This window comes from Tauraco erythrolophus, chromosome 4 (assembly GCF_009769465.1).
Source record: "Tauraco erythrolophus isolate bTauEry1 chromosome 4, bTauEry1.pri, whole genome shotgun sequence".
Classification (NCBI taxonomy): domain Eukaryota; kingdom Metazoa; phylum Chordata; class Aves; order Musophagiformes; family Musophagidae; genus Tauraco; species Tauraco erythrolophus.
This window is the reverse complement of record NC_141468.1, coordinates 58,141,272-58,167,208: the sequence shown is the minus strand read 5'-3', so window position 1 is coordinate 58,167,208 and position 25,937 is coordinate 58,141,272. Positions and strand designations below refer to the sequence as shown.

Sequence of the window (25,937 nt, the reverse complement as noted above, 5' to 3'; positions counted from 1 at the left end):
ACGTTCTCCCTGTTGCTGTACCAGTTTAATTAAAAGGATTATCTTTCCTCACATTATGTTCTTACGTACATTAGTTCGTACTGCACAGTAAACAGCCAGAACACCAGAGCTGTCCCTTGATTGCCCACGTCTCCACAAACTACTTTTTTTTTTTTAAATGCACATACCACCAAAAAAATGGTTTTCTTAAACTTGACATTAGCTGGCCTCCCTGAACTAGATGTACAACATTGCTCAGCAGATGGTCTGCCCTGAACCCTTTAATGTTTTTTTTAATTTAATACTGTTACACATCATCAGTTTGCCTTGTTCTAAAACTGATGCAAAAGTTCAAGAACATCACAACCCCAGGTAAAATCCCCACTCAAACCTAGGTGACACACAGATCAGTGAGGAGAGACACCACCTTCTGCAGTGGCAACGGAGACTGCTTTCTCCTCTGCTGCATAATCTCACTATAAACTCCACAGTAGTCTATGACTTGGATTTTCAAGTGTAGATTTCACATGCAATAAAAATCCATGATGAACATATCAATCAGCAGCTCCTATATATCCCAGTGCCTCCATCAGTTCCTGCAGGAAGAGTTCCTTTATCCTCATCTCCATCTGAATGCTGATCAGCTCATATCGATAGACATCCTTTACATGTTGAATCCATTGCATATCTTTTATGGAGAAAGGTCACCTTTTCCTTTGACCTTGTTCAGCAGTATTGACTCACTCAGGTTAGTTGTTGGAGCTTCCTTTTTAAATGGCAACCACGCACATTGGAAATGCTGTTAAACCATCACGTAAATTTCCCAGCAAACCGGTGTCAGTCGCTTTCCTTTCAGAGATCCTGATGGGAGTCAGATACTGTGAAGAAACACTTTGAAAATGAGCTGCTTTATCCAAACTCTCATTAGTTCATTCCTTATCCAAACAGGTAATTCCCAAGCGGCTGGCAGGCCACTCATTTTCTTCTTGACATAACCTCCATCTTTTAATGTTCTGCTGCAGGTAATTTCCGTTGCACAAATTCTAAATTAGCCAAGATATCCAAACTTGTTCTTTAAGTTTGAAGTATCCATGATATCAAGTTGTTATCTGCTTTTGAAGGATGCAGTCAGTAAACGTTTTGTACAATGGCTTTCAGAATTCCCTCAAGCACTTTCTATCTTCTGAGCCAAAAGAAATTTTTATTTCCATCTACATTTTATGACTGCTCAGGATCATTTCCAGGTTCTCCCAAGAAGCCATTACACACTAGTTTAGATTTCTCCTGGCTTGGTTTTAGACAATTGTGGGTCGCTCTGGTTTCTGTAAAGACTTGACCAACAAAGATAACCCAATTCGCGAGAACTCTTTTCTACTGGAGAGCACGCTCCTTGCCTCTGACAACAGCAACAGCACTGAGCAGGGGAGAAGCAGCAGCTCATTTGAAGGGTCCCCACTGAGAAATATTTCTCATAGAGTCAACAGCAGTACCATTTATTTGCTCTACATGACTCCAGCTACTTTCCAACCACAGTGCACAGGAGGCTATGGAATCTCCACAACAAAGTGCCATGAGCACCCACACGGAGAACCTCTTAGACTCCCTCCCAGCTACCCAAAATACCTTCTCCTTCCACTGCGTGACACCACCCTGAAGAGCCAGTATCAAACTCAGCAGTTTCACCACACGGTCCTCTGCTGTTGTAGTACTACGAAGTTGATTCTTCACCTGCATAGACCCATGTAACAACAGTAACTCTTTTTTTTTTTTTTTTTTTTTTTTTTTTTTAGAACAGGCAGAATAGAACAGACACTAGGAAAAAAAAAAAACAATTTTTATTCAGTTGAAAAGAAGTCATTTACTCAATCACATTAACTATGCTAAAAATGACTTTTTTTTTTTTCTGACTACACCAGCAGTTAAATATTTTCAGCACCAATTCAGGACACATTAGTGACATTTATCACAACAGGTCTATTTCTTAATGTAGAAGGACATACTAACTTCAGTAGCTGCTACTGGGAAAGGAGTAAGCAGAAGACTGCCCTTTCTTTCCAAATACTTAACAGTAAGAGTAGCAACTTCTAGAAATAAATAACTGCCAAATTATCTCCCAAATCTTTAAATTGATCTTTTAAAAATAGAGTTAAAATAGATATCTTAATATGAGCTATCATAGATTTTATTTTTTATGTGCTGAATACTCCAAAATGCAAGTAGCTGAGCAAGCATCCAGTACATAACTTCTTAAAATAGTTCTTCCCTCCCCACAATATCAACCCCATTTTTAAATCCAAGTCATGCTGGTTAGATCCCTATCTCTAGTGACTTCCCAGTAAACACCACGCTGTAGGGTATCGCTAGGATATGCTACCATCCTATGAGTGAAAGAAGTCAGTGACCTGGTGAAATACCACCAACTCACATGAACAGAAAATTCATCCAGTCATTGGCTCGTTATCTCTGAGCATCAAACAAATCCTAAGCTTTAATTTTTAAAAGCTTTTGTGATCTTCCTCTTGCTGGGCCAGTTCAGAAGGTCATCACTGAAGGCAGAACTGATGAAGGCAAAGAAACCAAAAAGCAGCAAATAGTACTGTCTCTCTGTCCTTTTAAACAAATCAAGTTCGCACAAAACAAAAGGAGACAAGGTTAAAATGAAGTTTATTAGTTTTTTTGGTTTTTTTAAGCTTTTTTTATATAAAACTGTTTGTGAAACAGCTATTTTACTCCCATGGCAGAGTGACCCCTGAAAGATGCACTAACCCCTTTCTTAAGGCCTTAACAAGAAAAAAATATCATTTTTGTTGTTGTTGCTCCTGCTCCTTAAATCCAAATGTTTTAAAATTACATAATTTACAAAAAAAAAACCCAAACAAACCACCCCAAATAACCATATAGTGTAGGCTGTACACTGACATTCCCTCTTCCTTCCTTAGGAAAAGCAAAACGTAAAGTAAAACAAGGGCTAAAAGTGGATTTTCCTGACCAGTTTGAAGATACATTGACTCCACCAACATTCAGACTTCCTTTCCAGTTCCCCAGTCTGGCAGGTAAACCATATCTTCTTCTCATTTGCCTTCAAAAAGGCAGCTTCCTGGAATGATTTGGGGGTGCATGTTGTTGCCACAATGGGTAGATATTCCTTTCCCCGGCGTGGTACAGATGTTCCCACACGAACAAGGTGTACGGGATCTAGCAAGCAGCAGCTACTTCATGAGTCTCATGACCTAAGAGTCTTCAGATGTTTTTCAAGCTCCACTATTAATATATAGTGTTTCTCAAAAATTATAACCTCCCCACCCTGCACACACAAGTACTGACACCCCACCACCTGCAACCATCCAAGCCTTCCTCCCACACCCTACGAACAATTTACTGTGATTTTATTTGCCTTTTAAAATTGAACTTCCTTGGATGTTGTGAGAAAGAAAGCAAGAGGAAGGGAGACAGTCCTGTTTGCAGTACTCCCAGTTCCGTTATTCTTTCCCACAAAACATTAGGCTCCACAAGCCTTGCTTTGATTTTGGATTTAACATTTACTTTAGCTACAGTTTTCTTTTTTAATTTATATGGGGTTTTGTTAATTTTAATCAAAAGCATCAAAAGGGATATAGCGCACCTTTCATTTAAAACAAAGTCTTTCAAGACTAAAAAATAGATCTTTATATATATATATATTTATCCCTCCCTCTTTAATTCCCCCCACCTGTTTCCTTTTTCCCCCTCCCCTTCCCACTGTCACTATGGAGATTGTGTCCATGGAAACAGCTGGTTCAGACTCCTTGGTCAGATTCTGTGATGTCATCAGTCTTGAGTGTGATGTAAGAATTTATGAAGGAAGTGCTGGCATTGGCAGGCACGTCGAGAGGGGGCATGGCTGCACAGTGGGAGAGATTCCATTCAGTCACGAATGTCCACCGCTTTTTATCTCAACAGCCTAACCTGAAAAACAAAGTGAAACGGTAAAATCGGAATGGTTCCTTCCCTCTGTCTGCCAACACACCCCCCCAGCCTTTGGAAAAAACCCACTCAGCAGCTTACCACAGCAGTAAAACCAACAGCTCTTTAGTTTTGTGGACTGAAAACGGATGGAAGCACAACAGCGAGTAGTTCATCAAGGCAAATCCATATGATAAAAAGCATTAGTTTAACAACCAGCAGAAAGTGAAATAAGCCCCGCTACGGAGGAGGTCCAGAAGGACATGACGATCTGTGCCACGACCATGGTACAGCACTCTTACAGAACAGCTACCTCCAGCAGCCTGAAAAGAGCCCGTTTGCCTCATGTTCGCTCCTCACGTTGGCTATGAAAACTGGAAACACAGGGACCCAGCATGTTCAAATGCAATGACTAACGTCCAAGTGCTTGGCACACTCATTCTCCCTGTCTGGAAATTCTCAAGTTAAAGAGTTTCCCAAGTTAGCAGAGCCTCAGTTCAAAAGAGAAACTGCAGACAAAGTTAAAATTTCATTTCTCTAAGCCATGCTTCTCATTCTTAGTCTGCACTGTCAAGAAAGCAAAGCTTGAAATAATATATTCCTTTCTTCCCTTCTCCCATAACACAAGTGAGCCCAGAAGCAATTTGTTTATTTAGTAAGGTTAACCCTTTGATACAACTTAGATAAATCCCTCCCCACCAGCCAGTGAGCTTGGGAAAAGGAAAAAAGCTTGCAACATAAGCAACGCATATGGAAAGCAGTTAACAGCATTAGAGGTGTGCCTGGGAACGACGCAACACCCATGTTCATTCATAGCTGGCAATTAAACTCCAGGAACCCTAAGTGTGATACAGAAATCAAGGCTGTTCTGATTACCAGCACACTGACTGGATTACATCCCAGCAAGCCTACCTCTTGGCAGCAAATATCCCCTCACATGGGGGTGCCAGGCTAAGAGTGAAGAACGAGTCAGGTGAATACGTATGAAAAACAGACGGGCAAACCATGGAGCTACAGCTGAAGAGGAAAGGAGGGAGGTTCCTAGAGAGTTCAGGCAGCTGACCTTTGTGGCATTCATTACTGTGCAACTGTGAGCCCTCGCTTGAAGGACTGTCAAGGCCGTGTTGCTGTCTCTGGCTCTTGTACAACTGCAGCTTGCCCATGCCTGGAATCGGTCCAGAGCATTAGGCACTGCCTCAGGGAGGAAGCAGGCTCACCGCACAGAGAGAGTCCTTCCTCGTTCCTGGACAAGATCCAGAGCACCATACTCACTCTCTCAGTCACTCTCCAGATCTGGATTTGATCCAAATGTTCTAGAGGCAACTGGCTCAGGGAGACAGAAGCAACAGAGACAGAATACACTGACTTGCCTGGATGTTATCCAACGTGCAGGATTTTTCTTAACTTGCTGGGCCTAGGAATGAACCAGCTCAATAATTTAACAGCTGAGTGCCCATTCTATCTTACACTAAGGCCAGCAGAAGGGCAGCTCGTGTACTACTATCATTGCCATAGAATTCCTTCAAACCTCTTTAATTACAGCAGTAATGCGGCAATTATTTTTTTAAAACTTTTTAAAAAATAATTTGATCTTTTACATTTGCACAGTTTTTATTTTGAGATTCAAGGTCTGGTTGGAGAACGTCTTTAAGACGTTCTCAGCAACAAAAGGAATAGGCTAAACAGGACCTTCAGATAACTGCTTGAGGCAAAAGTGGATTTGGAAGGAAATGATGCCTTAGAGAGATGTTTAGAGCACGCACACAGTGAACACGGTGCAGAGATTCCACAGCCTGCAAGGTTTTAAGCCAACACACATCACGCATCTACAACATATTAAGAGTTAGCACTGGACAATAATGTCGGACACAAAGCTGTGTAAAGGTCTCTGGGACACAGTAATGTTCACCAGCGCCTTAAAGAAATGGCTCAAAAAAAAAAAAAATCTCTCAGAAGACTTCTCTAGTGTTAAACAGCTGTTACAGACACCCTATGTGTGAGTGTCACCCTGTTTTTAGCATTACGAATTATACTGCCTTTTACACTTTAAGGAAAAGAGAAAAGCTTAAAAGAATCCCAGTGACCTTTACCATGGAAGGAAAAAGTCACTCAAACAATGAACTTTAAATACTGTTTACATGGAAACTGTTTTAATGACACTTGGAAGCTAAGAAAGAATGCCGTTAAAAATGAAAAATCACAGAACACAGCAGAGCTAAACCAAGTCAGCAGTCAGTCTACAAAGTGTTTATATGAAACACTACCTGTCTTCTGCTACTGTACTAAAAACAGAATTCTGGTTAATCTCTCATTTTTCACAGAAAACACCATTAAAAACACTTCACAATTACTTAATCCGAGAAACAGGCAAGATTTTAAGGTAAGGGAGGTGCCTGGGAAGCAAGGGAATGGCAGTGAGGGAAGGAGATTGTTATAAGTAGCTCCGAGAACAGACATGTTCTAACTTCACCTGCACGATTGCAGGAAAAAGAGGAGCAACTAGCTTGAGTAAGAAATGCAACTGAGTAGTAAAATGAAGGCAAGAGACCTTATTGGGCTGCAGTTTGTGGGAAAGGGTGCCAATAAGTATTAATTTGAAACCAGACTCTTATTTCATTTAGACCTCTCTGTTGCCACCAAATGGCTATGCACTTGGTGGAAATGAAATAAGAAATCCCAACCTCATCCCACTTCCTGGGTGCTAACTCCCACGTCTGTGCTACTCCCTCCTTGAGCCAGGATATTTGCCCAGTCACACAGTGAACTAGATTAGGAAAAGGATCCAACTCAGATGCTAACATGACAAAATGTTGTTTCGGACAAATTGAATTCCTCACTAAGTTCACACACGACTGTATGAATGCTGGGACTAGACGAAGGAGGAGGCAGGAAGGAAGAGCAGCGGGGAAGTCGGGGCACGAGAGCACAACTGCTGCTTTCCACAGCACTGCTGACTTACACTGACTTACTGCAACTACAGCCCACCCTGGATCCAGAGCGAGGGAAGGTGAGGGACCAGAGAAAACATTACAAACTTATGAAATTGTGGCCACTTGTGGATATAGTTCCACTTTCTATCACCCACGTCTGCCTGTAAAATAGAGGAAAACATTCGTCTGTAGGGAACATTGTAATGGGCTCCTGATAAGACTAAGTTACTTATCCCTGTATTTACACCTCCAGAAAAAAGGGAATCAAGATTACAATACTCTTGAACCCATCAGTATTATTAATTCTTCCTTATGTACAAAATTTAAGAGACTTTGATGAATTTATTTATATGGAAGTTTACTATTAGCTACCCTGAGACTTACGGAAAAAAAACCTTTCAGATCCCTATGGACATGACCATGGCAATATGAAAGGAGATTTCTGCCACTGGTTTAGCTGAGAGAGTAATCAGGCGGTTGTAACAGTTAACAAGCTTTGCCTCTCACAGCTAAACAGAAGCAACTGCTGCAGAAACACCAAAAAGTGAAGTCACTAGCCTGAACATTATGGTAGCAGGGAAAAAAGTAGAAACAGTTATTACAAATTTCCTGAATATACACCAGAGCACCTTGATTTCTCATAGAAATGGAGAAGGCACTGGAGGTACGGAGCCACTGAAGGCAGCACGTGGAAACTGGAAACTCTCCCCAACTCACCTGTGCTTGCTTTTATTTCCATTCCCAGGAGTACACTTCCCCCCTCACCCCCGCTCCGACTGCTCTGTGCTGAGGCTGCCTTTCACCATCTTGTTCTGCAAGGAGGGAAGAGAGCAAGGAAGGAGGGGCTGACGAACCAGCAAGCCAACAGGAGGAGGAAAAAGAAAATGAGGGAGAAAAGGAAGACAGGGGTAGGGAAAGTGAACACACAGAAAGTGAGAGAGAGAAAGAGAAGTCAGTATTGGAACCAGACATAGATTTTTCAGACAGAGTTTTCCCTGTGACAAAAGCAGGCAATTCCACAAAAGTAAAGAGTTTGGGATATGAAAGCCTGGTTAATTTTAAGAACTACAGAATTTAACACAAAAAGGTAGAACGAGCTGAGAAACATCACTTAAAATTGCCCACAGATGGCTTAAGACAATCTAAGACTGCAGTGCCACCAAAAGGTGAGATATCCCATCCCCTTTACATCCTCCCTGGTGCCTCAGAATCCTCATCGGTTCTGCTGCAACGGCACTTGCTGCGATGCAGAGACACAGCCAGTTGGATTTGCGAGAGGAAGCTAACCCTTCAAAAGATGATTAGTTTTCAAACAGCGTTTTCCCTGTGATAAAGGCTGCTATTTTGCAAAAGTAGCACATTCAGGACATGGATGGTTGAAGCATCAATGCTGACAGAAGGAAATGGGAAAGCTCACTGGGGAGCACAGGGAAAGGCAGGACCAGTCCCTCTGGACTCAGCTTGCTTATGCCTGAAGTGTCAAGTGCAGTTAATGAGGCAAGAAGCACCTTTGCTCTCCGGGAGGCACTTATTATGATGAGGTCTATTTACTGACGTGAGGCACGGACTGAAGAAGGATAAGAGGCACCATACTGGGGGACTTACTCAGTGTTAGTTCTCCCACCCAGTAACTACAGAACAGAAGAACGACGCATCAGGCAGTTACTAATTAGCTACTAATGTTAAACTGGTGTTACCTAAAAGCATCGTTTTAAATGGTCCAAAGTCTTTCTTCCTCTCAATTGCTCACATTCATATCATGCAAAAAGCTGATGCAATTTGTTCTCCATTCATTCTAAAGTAATGGTTTTCAACCTTCCTGTTCCTGCCTTGCAACTGGCACAACTTCCACTACAATGGAAGGAGCAGAGCAATCCTATATTCTGCCCTGCAGAAGGATTTGGAACAAATCAGTGATGATCACTGAACTGCAGGGCAAGGGCAGAGTCACAGCCCAGCAAAGAAAACTCTGCTTGACTTCAAAACAAACGATTCATGTCTTTACTAAGCAAAAGCCAACAAACTTCAGTGTCAAAGAACGGCTGCTGGTGTTGAAATCCCTTTTTCGACGCAACACAGAAAACGATCTGCAGTGGGGTAGTTTTGAATAAAATTAAAAATTTTACCGTCTCATGAAGTACCTTTATCAATTTAATTGGCAGTTTCCCCCCTCCCACCCCTGCAGATTACTTTAGAAACCAATGTGCCTGCTCAGTATCTTCTCCAGGAGGCTGGATTCTGTAAAATGGTTGTTTCCTTTCACGGTTTGAGCACCACCACTGCAAGCACTCAGACCCAGCAGCAGTGACCCAAGCCAGCTATGCAATGCTTTAACACTATGTTTCCTTGTAATACTTCAGGCAATGGGCAGCAAAAGTAAAACAGCCTTCAAAGATGTGACCTTCTTATTCTCTTTAGTTGGGCAGAGGGTGGCATGTAGGTAGCTGCACTCCACAGTAAGGGAAGCTCATCCTTCCCATTTTTGTTTTTCAAGATCCGAAGGTTTGTGTAGCATTAACGCATCAATTTAAGCTTGCTGTACATTTTCAAAATCGTTCCACAATTGTGCAGAATAATTTACTTTCTTTTCTGTGGTGAAAAGCAGGCCACTTCTGGTTCACAGCCTGAACATCTCCACAATCTTCCAGTGCATTTTAAATACGTGTATATAAATACATCATACTGTGGTAGAACATCCAGAAAGGAACATGAGACTAATCCTTGTATGTTTACAAAAAACAGATTAAAGATAATCTGTGAAGACAAAAGACCACCAGATGTCAGTCTAGTTCTAGGCAGAGAAGAGCTCTGCAGACAGGGACTAAATGGAGACTAATCCCTGCTAGAAAACCACACAATTCTTCTCTATTATCATTTTCTTTCCAGCATATGCCATCCACACTCTTGCACAATTCCTGTTGTACCCAACTGGCCACAAAAATGGCCATTTTTCTAGATACTTATAGCATTTAGAACTGGTGGACTGGGATCTTCAGACTCCCAGAGATGTATCCTCCCTTATGGGCTGGGAGGGGGGCATTCCCAGCACTGTATCATGTTGCTTATATGTACAAAAGAGTATGTACTGTCTGTCTTGTCTCCCCTTTCCATACAGACAGAGCAGTCCAGCTCTTAGCACCACTGTGTCTGCAGGCTCCAGGGACATTCAGTTAAGGATGCCCAAACCTTAAGAAGCAGCAGCACGCTGAAAATCATTATCAGCATCACTGAAAACTGAAAATGATGACAGGTCTTCTGAAGAGTTAAACATCCACAGAACAACTAAACAGATAAATTGTAAGCTGAGTGGCAGGACTCAGTCTAGTGGCTACCACCAAACTAGAACAAGGTGTTTCAGGTTCACCACTACATTAGTTCATGACGTAGTCTAAATGTTTCCAAAAACTGGTTGAAACTTTCCCATGAGCCATTTTTCTTCCTCCTTGTATCCCCAGTAAATCGAAGGAGAAAACTCATCAGTTTCATGTAGCACTCAAACAGAAACCGTGAGCAGCGTACTGATTCTATCACAGGAGACAGGAAATGAAGCTGGGCTTTCTAAAGGGTCATCAAGGACCTAAACTGCTGAACGGGTAGGGCAAAAAATTCATTCATCTTCTTAAGATTCTCTGTGTTCTTCTCAAGTTGATGTTTGTGTCCAGAATATACCACAAGCATACGTCACAGAAGAACTAATCTGAAAGTATCTCTGACTACAGGTTTTACCCAGGTATAAAGTTACTAACCCAAATTTAGATACCAGAAGAGGGCAGTAAAAAACAGTCCTAAAGCAGGGGATGATTCTTACCTTGTGCTTGGGGCACCTCACTGAGAAATTCTCTTCGTTTAGTAAACAATCTAGAGGAGCAGAAGACAGCAATTTATTACTTTTTTTTAATAAAAAACAACTTGAATAATACATCACATGTGTTAATATTGCCTTTCAGGTATATATTTTTTACTCAAAGATCTCTTCCAGGAATACTATCTTATTAGCAGATTCATCCTTTCCACCTTCAAAGTTTTAGCAAATAAAATTACTAAACGCCCCAAGTGATAATGTTGCCTGGACTACCAAGCCAAGTCCAAGCATCCTCAGTCTCTCCAATTCTCTGTACAGAGTAAGAATCACACCAGCAAGTCCACAAATCCTGTATCTCAACCACCTTCAGCTATTCCAGCCTTCCTTGCTACAGCACATGGAAGATGGATGCATTCATTCAATCTGAACAGACGATCGCTGCTTTATACTTCATAGGAAAATCGTTGCCTTTCATCCTCATCCCAAGGCCCTGCCAACATCAGCGGGAGAAGGGTTGGGTGTCTCTAGGTAGGGATGTATATGACAGTTTATTTACAAGCCCAAATCCTGGTGATCAGTTTACACTTTGACACTATGTCTGGTAGTCAGGTCACTCATGCTGCTCTTGGATCTGCTTCCATGACTTGTATACATGAAGCTTCTATGATCTAAGAAACAGTTAATTCGTGATTTAAACCTATTACAGAAGGTGAGGGACCTATGTAGAACTGCTTATTTAGGAACAAATTAAGTAATACTGTCATCTGAAGAGCATTTCTTTAGTGGCACTGCCAGTGTAAGTGTTGCTTCCCCTCTCACTCTCCCTCCAAGATGATGCCTCTAAGGGATGCTGAGTCAGCAGCTCCCAGAATTTCAGCACTATGCCTACACCAGCAGCATCGCCGTCCAGCCCTCTGCCTTCCACTTGTGCCTTTCAGATACTCCGTATATGATATACTCAGCAGAGTCAATAAGCACCAGCACTCTCCTGGAGAGCATCTCCTCTCCTTCAGCTGCCTCCTCTGAGTACCCTCAACTGCAGGACCACCTCTCGACCTGCCCAAACTTCTGACATTGTTCTTTCCAACTGCCTCATGCACCGAAGGCAGGCTGACGCCTGACCACCATCATCACCCTTGGTGCGACCTACACTGTGAGAATTCAGCAAGGTGCTTATGACCTCCCATCTGCTCCAACACACCCAAACAGCGAGCAAGTAAAGAAGCATAATGGTAAATAAAATGTGCTAATTTAAAACGCTTTTAAGTATGTACCATAACCAGCACTACCTGCTGTTTCAATCTGCTGGAAGAGTTTAGCAGACAGCAGGAGACTGGAACTAAAGCTTGAGGGAAAAGCTTTCTAGACACCCAAGCTTTGGCAGAGCATCTCTCTGCTATGAAACGCTTATGTTCCAACATGAATGCCTCTGGCCTGAATCAAAGGGAAACGGCATGAAATAGGCTAAGTTGAGAGATTTTAGCGAAGGGGAGTAAACCTCTTAATCCTGCCACAGATAACAATTTCAAATGCGGTATTAGCAAATAACAGGAAATAAAGAAAATGTTGTCTCATTTTAAGGGCAGGAATTGCACATTTAGACTCCAGCATGAATTATCACTGCATAATACAGCAATCATCAAAAATACACAGAGCAATCATCAAAAACATACACAGTATGTTAGAACAGGATGGAGTTTTCTTCTTTCTTGGAAACTCAAGACTAGTAATGAATGCACTTCCCTAGCTAGTACATGAGAAAGGAAGACTGTACAAGGATCAGGAAGAACCTTCAGAAACCTTGTACCTCATGCCTGATGTGCACAGAGAGCTCAATTTCTTACTAAGGTTGCCATTTTTGTTGCAAATACTAATAGCAAATCCAATTAATAGCATTTTTTGTTTGTTTCTGTTAAGGGACAACTACGAAAAATTTCATCAGCTCACTGTAGAAAATCAGCTGAATACCAATAAGGCAGAACTCGTTCATCATTACAAAGCTGGCCTGGATTTTAGTTAGCAGTTCCAAGTATTTTATATTGCAGATTACAATTCATCATGAAGTCACCAGACACATAGCTATGATCAGTTCATTGTGGCAGAAAGGGAAAAAGAACGGACGCTTGTCCTTGTTTGTACAGATTTTTCTCCATAAAGTAGTCAGGGAAAACCTAAGACATTTTTAATAGAAGCAATTATTCTTCTCTAAGCTTCACACTTTGTCTCACCCTCTGTGTTCTCCTTGTTACTCATCTTTAATGATACTTGTGAAGACATGGTATTTCTGGTCTTTGAAAATCCGTTTTATTTTGCTGCTAGTCTTTTCCTAATTTACAGTCAAAAATCTTTTGTATGTGAAACTGCCTTATGATACATGTTATGGGGACACGTGTGCTGCAACAATCAGGATCTGACTCCAGGTGGGGAGGAACAAGCAGAGGGAGAGGATACAAAATTTCAGAAAACAAAGATCCTGTTTCCATGGAGACGTCCCTAGGACTAAGTTATCTTGAGACATCAGAGGCTCTTCATAAATTTGGACAGACAAAAGCCAAATACAGATAATGTTAACCGCAGTCATTTCCATATAGAAATTACTTAAGTGGCAGTACCGATCTTGATTTTTATGCAAATAGCTAGGAGGAGCTCAGCTCTCTTGCACCCCATATTGCCAAAGATTACTTTGTACAAAAGGAGATTAACAGGAAGGCTGAATTAGGCTATATAAAAGCATCCATATGTACAAACTGGCAGCTTATGAAGCCACGTGTCTTGCACAGCAGCCAATTAGCAACAGCGGTGCAAAGCCTGGCTGCTCACCCGGGTGGGACTGGAAGCCGACCATCGGTGCACAAGCCACAGAGCCCAGGTCGCACCGCAGGGCTAGCCTTCAGCGCTGCACGTAAATGAAGTCGTTTTGAGGTATTTCACCCTCCAGATCCTTACAAAAAAGGTACTGCCTTTCAAATAAGGCAGAGTAACTGACAGGGTACTAACTTCTAATCCACATCAATGCAAAGCAAAAAACATACTTGCAGTGCAACCGCCTAGGAGCATGGCATGCATACTTCATCTCAGCTAAGGCACAGTCACTTCCAGGGATGCTACAGTAATTCAGTCAAACACCAAGTCTTTATGACTCTACATACTCTAAAACACACTCCTGAAAGTGTTTTCTGATATTTTTTTTTTTTAAGATACAAAACCAGTCATACGTATTCCAAAAGCCTGAGAGCCCTTGTAAATGTCAGCACAAATTTCTAAGGATTGAGAATGGATCTGTCCCAGATCCTCAATAAAGCAAGGTGGCACCATCTTTCAAAGCAGGATGGTTGACTTCAAACGAAACTACCACAGAGCTCAAGGAACTTGAGAAATATCCATATCTGATTCACTACAGGAAAGACAGCAGCACTGCATAACCCATAAAAAGGGTTTATAGGCAGACAGCAGGCTGAGGAAAGAGGAAAGAATGCTGATTTTCTTCTCAAGGAAACCTACATTTCTTGCTTGGGCATAAATGAAAATCAAGTCCTACTCCATATAACCTGCTCATTTCTTTTATACAGGTTTATTGGAAGAGTAACTATAGATTAAGACAGCTTGATTACACCCACAGATAAAAGCAACTGCAAACAAGGTCTTTTACTGTCATACCACTAGGCTGAAATTTTGAATGTTAAGGTTCTGCTTCAAGCCAGGCTCTTTTATTTGTTTTGGTTGAAAACTTCAGCTAAAGCAGCCTAACAATTTCCTTAAAAATCTTTCTTGGAAAATAGTTATTCTGCCCATGTTAAACATTCCAGCAAATTTACTCTGAGAAGCTCTAACATACCCTGATTTTCAGTAGGACCTGAATTTTAGCCAAGGCATGCCCTTGCCAGCTTACCACCACATCAGCAAATATAACTCTTTGAAAGGAAGAATGGGGATTTTAATCTGCACATCCTCAGGAGAGGCTTCTTCGATTTTACTTGCTAGGTCCTTTGAGAATTCCACTAAATAAACTTTTGTTTGCAGGTGAGCAGGTCTTTCCTGTAAATGAACCTCTGGCCTCAGATTTAAGCACCAGATCCAAAAGCGCTGAAGCTGTCACGGGACGCTTCTAAGGCTTGGGCAGCCTGAATAAAGAAGGTGACCATTTCAAAACTGCAAAATGGGAAGAAGCACTGGCCCAGAAGGCAGCAGAAATGAAAATGTTACTGAAAAGGACAGTCTGGAGCTGGGGAGAGTAGAGACTAGCAGAATTAAGAGACTAGTGCTAGTAGAAGTTAGGAGCAGGGAATTGAGTGCCAGCAAAAGGGGGCTAAGACTGAATCACGACTGATTCAGCCAGAAGACTGAAGACAAAGAACTAGTGGGATAAAGCACAGAAAGGTGAAGACGATGAAGGGCAATATAGAAGAACAAAGGAGGACCGGCAGGGTTAAGTGTGACAAGGAGCTAAGTTAGGAGAACTAAATAGGAGTAAGAAGCCCAGAGACGATAAAAAGACCCAGGAGCAAGAAAGAAGAGGAGGAGGTCGTCTAACAGCAGAGAGGAAGAAGCCGGAATGACAGCTAGAAAACTGGGCAAAGTTGAAAAGGAGCAGGGAGAATTGGGTCTTATGAAGATACTGGGATAAGAAATTTGAGAAAAGGAACCTGAGACCAACTGATAAAGAGCCTGAGGCTGGTATGAAGAGCACAAGTGGAGAACATATCAGACACAGGCTGAAGAGGAAGAAACAGAGAGGAAAACGTATGAAGAAATGGAGAAGTCTTTGTTCTCACTAAATCATACTCTTCCTTGAGTGAAACCAGAGATTCCTCAGTTACACCACTCTGCTATTATTGAAATACGTTTGCGAAACTCACAAAGTACCCCATCTCCATGCAGCTCTAGCCCACTGAGTGGCTTGCAATTTATTACTGCCATATTACTCAAAGGAGGGAAATTAGCTTTGAATGGTGCACCCTGACAGATTGCCACATGACAATGTGATGTCTCACAAGAAAATTAAGTAAGTACAGGCTTGAACTTGAACCTAAAAACACCTCAAAGATTACAAAGTCAAGCCACATGTGAGGAAAAGCCAAATTTAATGTAGCCCACTTCTATATAATATATGGTAGACATATTATATTATATTTAATATGGACTAAATACTATGATTATAGTTCTTGTGCAGGACACTGCCTCTTCTGTGCATGACACAATGGTTCTTGGGAATCAGTAAATCTGTCATCTGGAGGATCCTATCGCATTTGCTTAAGTAGAGTAGAATTACTGAGGAATGTGTATCTGAAGAAAAAGGACAATATCTTAATTTTGATACCTGTGTTTAGAACATAGAAAACACTACGCACTGTACCTAGTAAGACAAGAATTCAAATTAAGTACCCTAAACTATTGGGAACATTCAGTATATTTTGTTTCTTCATGATAATTGAAAAGGGCAAGTCACAAATCCGAAACAAATTACTAAACACAATATGAACACAAATCTGATGATTCTGTCTCTCAAATGTACTGTAAATAAAAAGTTTGTTAATGTTCATGAAAGTCTTAGGCATGACAGAGATGAACATCACAGAAAATTCCACAGTTCCTATTTCAGAACTGAGACAGAATCATATGCAGTAAACAAAACAGACAATCAGTGAGGACAACATATGCTCATGAATTAGTACCTTTTCATCCTACAGGCTGAAGAAGGGCCTTATGGAAAAAGATGTCAGTCTTTAACAAGGCAATTACTATCCTATAAGATATGTTCATAAGAGACTAAAATTAAACGCACATGGACACCCTTATTTCTGGCAATTTTTTGAGAGTGTGGTTTTTGCAACCTGAGTAATATTTCTTTAACACCTCATTCCATATAAAATCAAGGATTCTCCCATCTATACTGTGGTACTAGTAGTATTCCACTGCATTAATTTCATTAAAAACATTTCTATTTGAATAAAATGCAGTGCTCCAATAGGAGGGATTTCAACAGCAAGAGGTGCAATGCAGTCATTCATACTTACTTCAAATACTATAATGTTTGAAAAACAGCATAAAATAGGTGGTGAACCAAGTGGGCTGCTGTGGAAGTGGGATAAAAAACAGGAAGCCTGTAATTATTTGCCAGTCAAGAGTTGTAACCTTGAATCCTTACCTGCTCGTTATCAGACTAAATTTTGTATGACAGGAGAAGTGAGTTACAGAGGACTGGAATAGTGCAGCATTACTCATTCTGAGCTGGGATTTTTTTTTTTTTTAATCAAGAATAAAGTTTATCTCAATGAAAAACTTTCACTATTGCACACAAATTGCCAACTCAGAACTCCAGGCTCATGGCTAGGGATAATACCATCCAAACCATTAGCTTCTCCAATGATGAAAATTTGACCTACTCAGGAGACTGGCTGAAATGCTTCTAAGGAAGGAGAAGGAAGGTTGTGCTGCAAGAGGTACTGATGATTCTATAAACACGTTGCACTTGAAATCATTACCATGACTATCCATAGAAGTGTCACCCTGAAAGAGGAAACACCCTTCTGGTTACTTGCACCCTCTTAATAAAGGATTTCTATTTTTTTTTGCAAGAAAAGAGCAGTCAGTTCTCAAATTGCAGACAAATTTCAGTCACTGTAGCTGCACTTCCCAAAACCAGGCAGCTTCTGCACTTTCAGGTAGATTCCTTTTCAGTACAAGTTCCACCTTGTCCCAGTGCATTACTGTACACTGTTTCTCTGATGCCGTTTCTCACCATTTATATTATTGTATCTTCATAGTTGGTGAGAAACTGAGAGGGAACAAATTTGTTAAGTACCTTGAAATTATTTAGTGTTGTACGTTTTGCATAAACATGATATATAGTTAGCATGTCATTTGCTCTTACCTGCATCGATGGCACATGGGTAATGGTATCGGAAGGAGCAGCCTTTGTTGTAGCAGCCTAAGGTGGCTCCTGGTTCCTGGCAATGGGAACATTTCTGAAAGGGAAACCAAGAAGTGCAATGAAGACTGCAATCATCTTTCCAAATATCTGTATCTTCCTGGGAATTTTATCAATCACGTTCCAGCGCAAATTTCTCGAGTATCACAATGTTAGACTGTATCTTTCCACACCATACAAATAAAAGCCTTTTGAATAGGCAATAACATAAGCTCTTTCAAACAACACACTTTTTCAGCTGTGCTAACCAGGCAAGTGATACTAAATGTTCAAACCAACCTTACAGAAAGAACTGGAAATGCTTCTCAAATCTGTTTCACTGGCCTATGTTTCCATACCTGACAATGACATCAGTGTTAAAATTGAAGGAAAAGAGCTTTTTTGAATCTACGGCAGCTTTAAAATGAGAATTATCAGACCAAGAATGATTTAGAAGATACCATTAAGTGTAAAAGTAATTTGCTTACATCATTTTCATTACCATTAGCAGTCCAAGAAGATCAAGGCCTAGTTGAACATTTTTTCACGAGTGATAAAAAAAGGCTTACTGGGAGCAAGAGAAGATGCCATCAAGGGAAAAATACCCCATCATCACCGAAATGACACATCTCCAGAAGAAACACCTGAAGTGCTAGAAAGATGCTCATACATTTATTTTCTAAGTAGTAAGACTCACCTGATGAACACATTCAATTTTCATTTGTTAAATCCTATTATCTCAACTGGTTCATGATGTATTTAACCATATTATCAGACTAATGTGAATGCAGTGGAATGAAAGCCACTCACCCCTTTACTTCATCCTGAATGCCTTAAGGAATCACCTAAGGAAGTAGGCCTACCATACATCTCGTTCAGACGGCAACTTTATTTCTTGAGTGTATACAGAAAGTGATTTTCATTAACTAATCTAACATTCTGATGAAAGCTGATTTCTGACAGGTTGACATTTCCCCCTTCTAAACAGAAAACAAGGCACATATGGCAGAAACCACCAAAGGCTAGGAGACCACCACTATTTAAAAATTAAACCACAAATAGATCACTAATAGAAAAAGAAAAGACCTACAATAACTTTTGAGTTAAGAAACATGGGAATTTTGGTTTTTCTGATAAACACAATCAACACCACAATAGGCCTTGTATGACTGGTACAGTTCACCTTGAGTTTAGGCTATAAAAAGTTGCCTTTGGTCACTGACTGCACACAGAGAGACGATGACATGATCTAAAAAACTCTTCTACTATTGGAAAAGCTAGTGTCAAACTACACGTGCTCTATTAAAGTTATCAGCAAGCTATACCTGTACAGCACACAAAACAGATGTGCTTGAACCAGCAGTGCACCTGGTACTGGACAAAAGCATGTTGTTTATTTTTTATGGTATGGGGAGGCTCATATGCCAAGATGGCCACATCACCTAGACCACACTTCTTCATGTCCCTGAGTAACATACATGGGGCAGCGGAGGTCTGCAGGATAGATGTGGCCAAAGATAACAACAGTGAAGATCCTTGCTCTGCACACTAAACAGGGTTTTGGTTACAATATTTCAAAAAACACTAAGAATGTGTGACAGTCATTGCTCTTCTTACTATTCTATACTATGCAGAGATGACTGTAGTTTGTATTTAAATGACTGAATGAGGATGAAAGCAAAACTAGCTCCAGCCATAAACCAGGTGGCCCTCTCCAAATCAAAGCACAGGCAACTAAAAGAAAAGCTTGTGAGATGTCAGTTCTCATGACATCTACAACTTTAGTCTTGAATACTGCCTTCTCTTTTCAGTTACGCCAAAGCATCCCGAGCCTGATCTTCAACGCTTCCTATTAAATTGTGTCTATCTTCTAAGCAGTGAACATATATCATGACAAATTACTGCAATATTTATGTTGTAAGGAAAGCGTCCCCAAGGCCTAGAAAGAGACACTCAACCAGCTTATTTTAGCTTCTCAGAACACGAACACTAGTTTCTAAAGGGAAAAAAAAAAAAACAAATAAATTAAACCAATATTTAAATGCACACCAAAACGTATAGACCTCTAAGCCAAACTGCAATGTAATTCACTCTCTCATGGAAGTAAAACCAAGTTTCATATATCGAAAATGTCTTTTCCTGGCTATGATGTCAACTCTAGAAGAATATTAGGTACTGGCAATAGTCCCAGATTCACTTATGCCAAGTATTCACAAAGTGCAGCTTGAGGAGTTCTGAACCAGAGCTCTTCACCTGTATGCTTTATTCTTGCTTTTAGATGTGGCTGACTCGGATTAATTATTCTAACAGGATAGAACCCAAATTGACTATTCTTTTTGAACACAGATATGAATTTCTAGTTTTGTTCCTCAGGGGCATTCTGTCCTCCCCACTTTATCTCGTCTTTGAAGTACCATCACACTGTTGCAACAGAAGAGGTCATTCTTCCCTGGAACACCATGTCCTGTACAGAGCAGTCTTATAAGAGCATAAGAACTACAACAGTAGAGATTAAACTGCAGCTGTGTAAAATACTTCTTAACACTAAAAAGGCATGTCTTAAAACAGTGTGCTGTGAGATACAAGTGAAAACAAGAAGACCCCTAGCAACATTTTTGATACTTTTCCAAATGTTAATTTAGTCTTTGAACTTATTCTTTGTCGCATCTAGTGAGGTTCATCTTGCTATTCTGAAACTCGCAGCACAAACACAACAGGGATTTTGCCAAATTTTAAGCGTGCCTGTAGCATTCAGCTGACAATGGGTACAGAATACTTTCCAATCGGTTATAGTTCAGACTGATTCGACAGGAAAAGCGGGCAGTTAAAGATGCCAGAGCACGAGCATCAAGCTTTCCTTTCCCTTTTTTTAAGTCTGCCAGCCCAACTAGATTATTACCAAGGTTACCTGCAGCTACGCCCACAACAGCAATTCCCCAGTGGACTACAATACCATTGACTGCTCAAGGCGGAGATCATCTGCTGCTGCTGGCTCCCCTGCTGCTGAACAAGTCTCCATTCTGGCAGATGCTTCTGCTTTTCACAAGCCACTGACAGTCTAATGGCCCCATTTCTTCTACCTCCTGGGACCCCCAACCATCTGCTTCTTTCAGGGGAAGCTGGGGGAACCACATACACAATAGCTACTCTTTTCTTTCGAGTTCTTCCTTCTTGACACAGCACAGAGTGACTGAACAAAGCAGACACCCTACAAAGCTGTATGGTTCTAAAACAACTTATGAGTCTATCACTTAATCTTTAAAGAGACTATCATCATGTACTGTCACGTGGTTTCCAAATATATCCAGGTGTTTCTGAAAAGACAGAACAGAGCAATTAAAAATTCTGGATGGTGTCAGTCTTGTTTTGCAAGACATCACCACTGTGCCTTAAAAAGATAAAAAGATGCATAGTTCCTGCTAGTACTTTTTGTAGCTTTGGTCAGAACCCTAACCCTTATATATTTATGTTTCAAACAAAAAAAAAAAAAAAAAAAGGTGTACACTACAACTAGAAAACATTCTAAAACCAAAATAAAATCACAGAACTTCATACAGGAAATGTGTGAATTTGGCTTAATGACCAAATTTGGTCCTTGAACAAATTCTCACCCAAACTCCACCATTCTGCAGCCATTCACCAGCAGATGGTAGCAGCCTGCTTGTCACTTGTAAAGGAATTATAGCATTCTTAGCCAGGGAAACAGCACTCAAGCTCTCATGGGAAGAGAAATTCCTTTTGCTCAGTAAGCAGACTGCTTAACCTCCTCTGCTTGAAAGAGCTGAAGGCTGGTACTTGGAGTGTGTTCCCAATGGGAGGTGCCAATGGCTAGTAATCATTGCCAGGCATCTAATCAAGTCCTGGCTTAAATTAAAAAAGGAAAAAAAAAAAAAAAGGAGAAAAAGAAGAAGGAAAAAAAAAAAGACCACACAGCAGAAGATTGATTCAGAGGTCCTATCTCCACAATTCATCTCTGGCCACAAGGCACATATATCTCACTTAGTATAGGCTGGAGAGACTGAAAAGTGCCATTTAGAAGAGACACTCCATCCCTTGAACTAAATTATCAATAGTATTAAAGCCAGATACATTGTCTCTACCTCTGCACGCTATTAGCAGCCCATTTCTTCCTTGCTACAGCTCATCATTCTCTGTCTACCAAAATGAAGTAACACCCAACCAGGAAGTGTGAACAGTCACAGGGGACAGCTACCACAGCAGCAGCAGAGCTGTTCCAATTTATTCAAAATACTGAAACATCCACTAGCTGTACTTTTTTTGCTTTAAGATTTGTTTGTTTTCACTGCAATTTGTATTTCTTCATTACTATAAGAATAAACTCCTCTGACAGCAGCACACTGCTCTAAATGTAATAAACAGCAGTGTGGTTTTTGGATACCTCTTTTTGCCTCCCTCAGATTTGTACCCAACTCCACACAGGTGTTATAATATAAAAGTCCTGAGCTACCTACCTTCCTCTTCCCAACCAAGGACAAGCTCCTAGGCTCGTGAAAAGTGCTCCAAGTTGCTCAAGTAAACCACATACCTTAACCTTTCCCTTTGACTCTGCACTGACAGAGGTAACATCTTTGTCTAGGAGTACTGGAATCCCACAGTGGACAGGGTTTTGTTGGTGGGAGGACAGGAGCCACCGGACTAGCCCTTCCAACATGTTCTGGGCAGCAACAGGAACAGTTGCTTAGAAGCAGAAATTAATTGCTTCTGCCCAACACTAATATAAGGTGTTCTCAGAAGTTTCCTCCACTATCGTTCTTGTGGAACAATCACCAAAGCAGTTTAAGCAAGGACATTCACAACAGATGCAACTGTATCATATTTTCTACTGTCTATAATCCAAAGAGTCTTTCTTGCTGGTCGGTTGCTTCTTTCAGTTTGCTCACCTGCGCCCAACACTCAGGCCTCATTCTAAATTCCTCTCCTCCAAGCACCAGTTTTTTCTTTGCCCTCTGTTTTCTTCCCTCCTCCTTTGCTTTGCTTTCTAGGTATCTCCTTGTTTTTCCCCTTCTTGCATATCGGTGTCAAGAATGCATAAACAGAACAAAATGGAAAACAACAACTGAAGGTTATTAAAAAGAAAAGCAAGCAAAAAATGAAATAGATGTGGCATTAATTACACGGGTACAAGTCTTCACTTTACATGTTATATGCATTTTCCATACTCTCTCCTTCATCTGTTTAAACTATAAGCTTTCAGGAAAATAATTGCTTCTGTATAATTGCACTGCATAAATGCAGATGTAAGATAATGAGGATTTCAGAGTCAGCTGCAATATTAGGAAGGAGGGCCTTCTGACTATTTCTGATTAAACAGTTGGCAGGCTAGGCAGAAGCTCAGATTTAATATCCAGGCGAAAGGGCAACAGAAGCAGCAGGCAGCCGCGTTCTCTTTCCTGGAAAGCGGGATGCAGAGAGACAACTTCAACAAGCTGTGAGGAAAATTAAAAAAATATTTGTACCGTTTGCTATAGGAAAAAAGAATAAGTGATTTTGGAAGACTGCTGCAAAAAGGGATTGAGATGAACAGAGAGAGGGTGGGCAGATATTCTTAGGAAACAGGAGAGGAAAACACTGCTTTCACTCTGATGTGCCCATACTGCTTAACGAAAAAATTTGCGTATGTGACTGAGGCTAGAGATAACAACCAGTATTGAAGGATACACAATTACTAGTTTCCATTTCCTGTCAAACAATTTAAGTTCTCCAAAAACAGGCACAGAATATCAGAAAAACGAACCCCACAACTAAAAAGATAAAAATCCTTTGAACTTGCGTTATAAAAAGGTACCTCTTGCCAATGATTATACACTCCTGTAGCAAGCAAATCAATAAATAATAAAGGAAAATAGTCAATGAAGTAAAATTGTGCAGCTATCTTCAAGTCAAGAAACTAAGGATAAATTTAGATTCCAAGATTTCAGCAAATAGATGAATCAACGATCTGCAAGATGCTATACTAATAAAGCTGCGTTAGGAAACAGTAAAAAGTCAGTGCTGCATGGGCTGCTGAAGCACAAAGGGAAGCTGCAGCTCAAAATGGATGGCATGAAAAAAAAAACAGAAGAAATATGAAAGCTGAAAAACATCTTTAAAAAGGGAAATCCTATTCAATACATACGAAACTGATTAAAGTAAAACAGAAGCACTTGAAATGAAAAACAGAGCATTCTATTTCCCTCAACTCGAAGCAAAAAGAGAATGTAACAAGAACAGAAATGGTTTGCCAGTAAAAATCTGCAAGGTCCTATGCAGAAACTTAAGCTATTCGACTGTACTTACAGAGACTCTAAAAAGGGTAATGAACAATAAAGCGCGAAAACTTGTGAAGTTTGTAAAATTATCCAAGGTAGTCAGATCTCAAACTGATGCCAAAGAACTGCAAAAACATCTCACAATCCTGGATAAGTGTATGATAAAATGAAGGTGAAAATTAATGTTGTTAAGTGCAGTGATACACATGAGGAAAATATTTTCACCTATGCCTATACATGATGACAGACTCTAAATTAGCTTTAACTACTTGTGGGAAAGTGTTCGTAGCCACCCTGGACAGAAACATCATGTAGTCCTTGCAACCACAAAAAAAAAGACAGCCAGAACATAAGAAGTCATTAGGAAAAGAAATTGATAATGAAACTCAAATCTTCAATGTGTCTATCTGTTATTCTTGGAGTATCCTGACATCTTACTATTTATTGTGTGTGGTTCTGGTCACCCTATTAACAAAGGAATACAACAGATCAGGAAAAAAACAGATCACAGAGATCTCTTTACCTTCCTAGTAAAGTACTTCCTACTTTACTAGGAAGTAAAGAGCTTCCATATGAGAAAAAACTTAAGTATTTTGGAACAGTGGTAACTGAAAGGGGATTGAGATCTACAAAATCAAACATGGTGTGCATAAGGGAATGATTCTTAGTCATATCCAAGAAGGAAGAGCAAATCATAGGTTTAAATTTAAAATAAATCAGCTTGGCTTTTTCTTTTTTTGTAATACAACACATAATTAAACTGTAAAAGTCATTGCCAAAGAACGCTGCGCTGGCCAAAAGAGAAACAAGTTCAAAAACAGATTGAACAAATTCATCAAGAATAGGTATGCCACTGCTTGTTAAACACAATGATGCAAAAGAGATTACTCTAAAGCTGTGATTACTGAAAGGAGGGAGAAAATATACAAGTAGCACCCTGTACATGCCTGGTTTACTACACATCTCTGAAGACAGCAGATCCTGGCTGTTAATGAAGGCAAAACACCACAACAAAACACACTTTTGCACCTGCCTGGAATGGCAGTTCTTTCATAGACTAAGAGATTTGATTGTGAAATTCCGCAATGAACAACAAAAAAAAACACCAAAACATGATTATTAAAAAGAATGTAGGCACCCAGAAATTATACTGTTAGGTTACAAGCTTTTAAAGACTCTTCAGTCTTCCCTCCATAACAGGAAGGCTGAGCTAAACTGTAATACTATATAAAAGGGTTGAAATTTGATCTAAGCAATAAATTCATGTTCACTACTCCATGCAAGCCTAAGTGTTTCATTCACTCAGTAGAGTGATCAAAGGCTTAAACATGCATGAAACATACTCTAGGTGAAAAGCTGAGAAAGTCATGGAGGAGAATGAACCCTCTCTGCCTCTCAAACAACAGAAAGAGGAAAAAACCCAAATGAAATAAGGACCAAGCATAACTGAACCAGAATAGAGGTTAGCTACTTCAAGAATAAACTGATGGTTAAATAAAACAGGTTTAGCAAGACTGACAAAAAATAGTAACTTTAAATGGTAATAAAACCCATGTTTAATTTCAAATTAAGCAGGCTAGCACACACCTTTGTAGCCATTTCATATTGTAAAAAGAATATTAAAATAATACATAGACTACCAAGTCCAAGACAACAAGAAATGCGTAAATCTTGTTTCCTTCGATGACAAAGAGCCACTCTGAATAAGAAAAACATTTCAGACAACCACTTAGAAGTATAGGGATTTGAATTTCCTAAAGTATGCAAATCTAGCAGAAAAAATTCATATAGTTTATGTTATCTTGGCTATTCATTTGGGGAATTAAATGTGCAACAGTAAGTGCAATTTAGTTACGAAAAGATCTGAAAGATAGAAGAGCAGACTTAAAGAGGAAAACGAAATTCAAATTTTCAAGCAGTGATTATGCGATAAGGACATACAGTTGTAGGAACAGCATAGTCAGCAAGAGAGAGTATTTACTCCAGTTAGATTTTTCTGCCAGTACTAGATCTCTTTCCTGACCATCTTGGGTACTGATTACAGTAAATATCCAAATATATAGTGAATTTCTATTTAGCACAAGGTCTAACGAGTGCAGTATGAAAGA

At 40.2% G+C, this 25,937-nt stretch overlaps 1 protein-coding gene across 1 annotated transcript in view; it reads right to left on the bottom strand.

Annotated features, from left to right (window-relative positions):
* Window positions 1–7,612: 7,612 nt before the first annotated feature.
* The window catches only part of TCF20 (transcription factor 20), a 38,922-nt gene continuing 20,597 nt past the window's right edge, over window positions 7,613–25,937 (bottom strand). The window contains exons 2-4 of the mRNA XM_009979595.2: window positions 17,525–17,618; window positions 10,660–10,709; window positions 7,613–7,696 (exon numbers count right to left, since the gene is read on the bottom strand). Of these exons, the coding sequence (XP_009977897.2) occupies window positions 7,613–7,696; window positions 10,660–10,709; window positions 17,525–17,618 (228 nt within the window). The remainder of the gene's footprint in view (window positions 7,697–10,659; window positions 10,710–17,524; window positions 17,619–25,937) is intronic.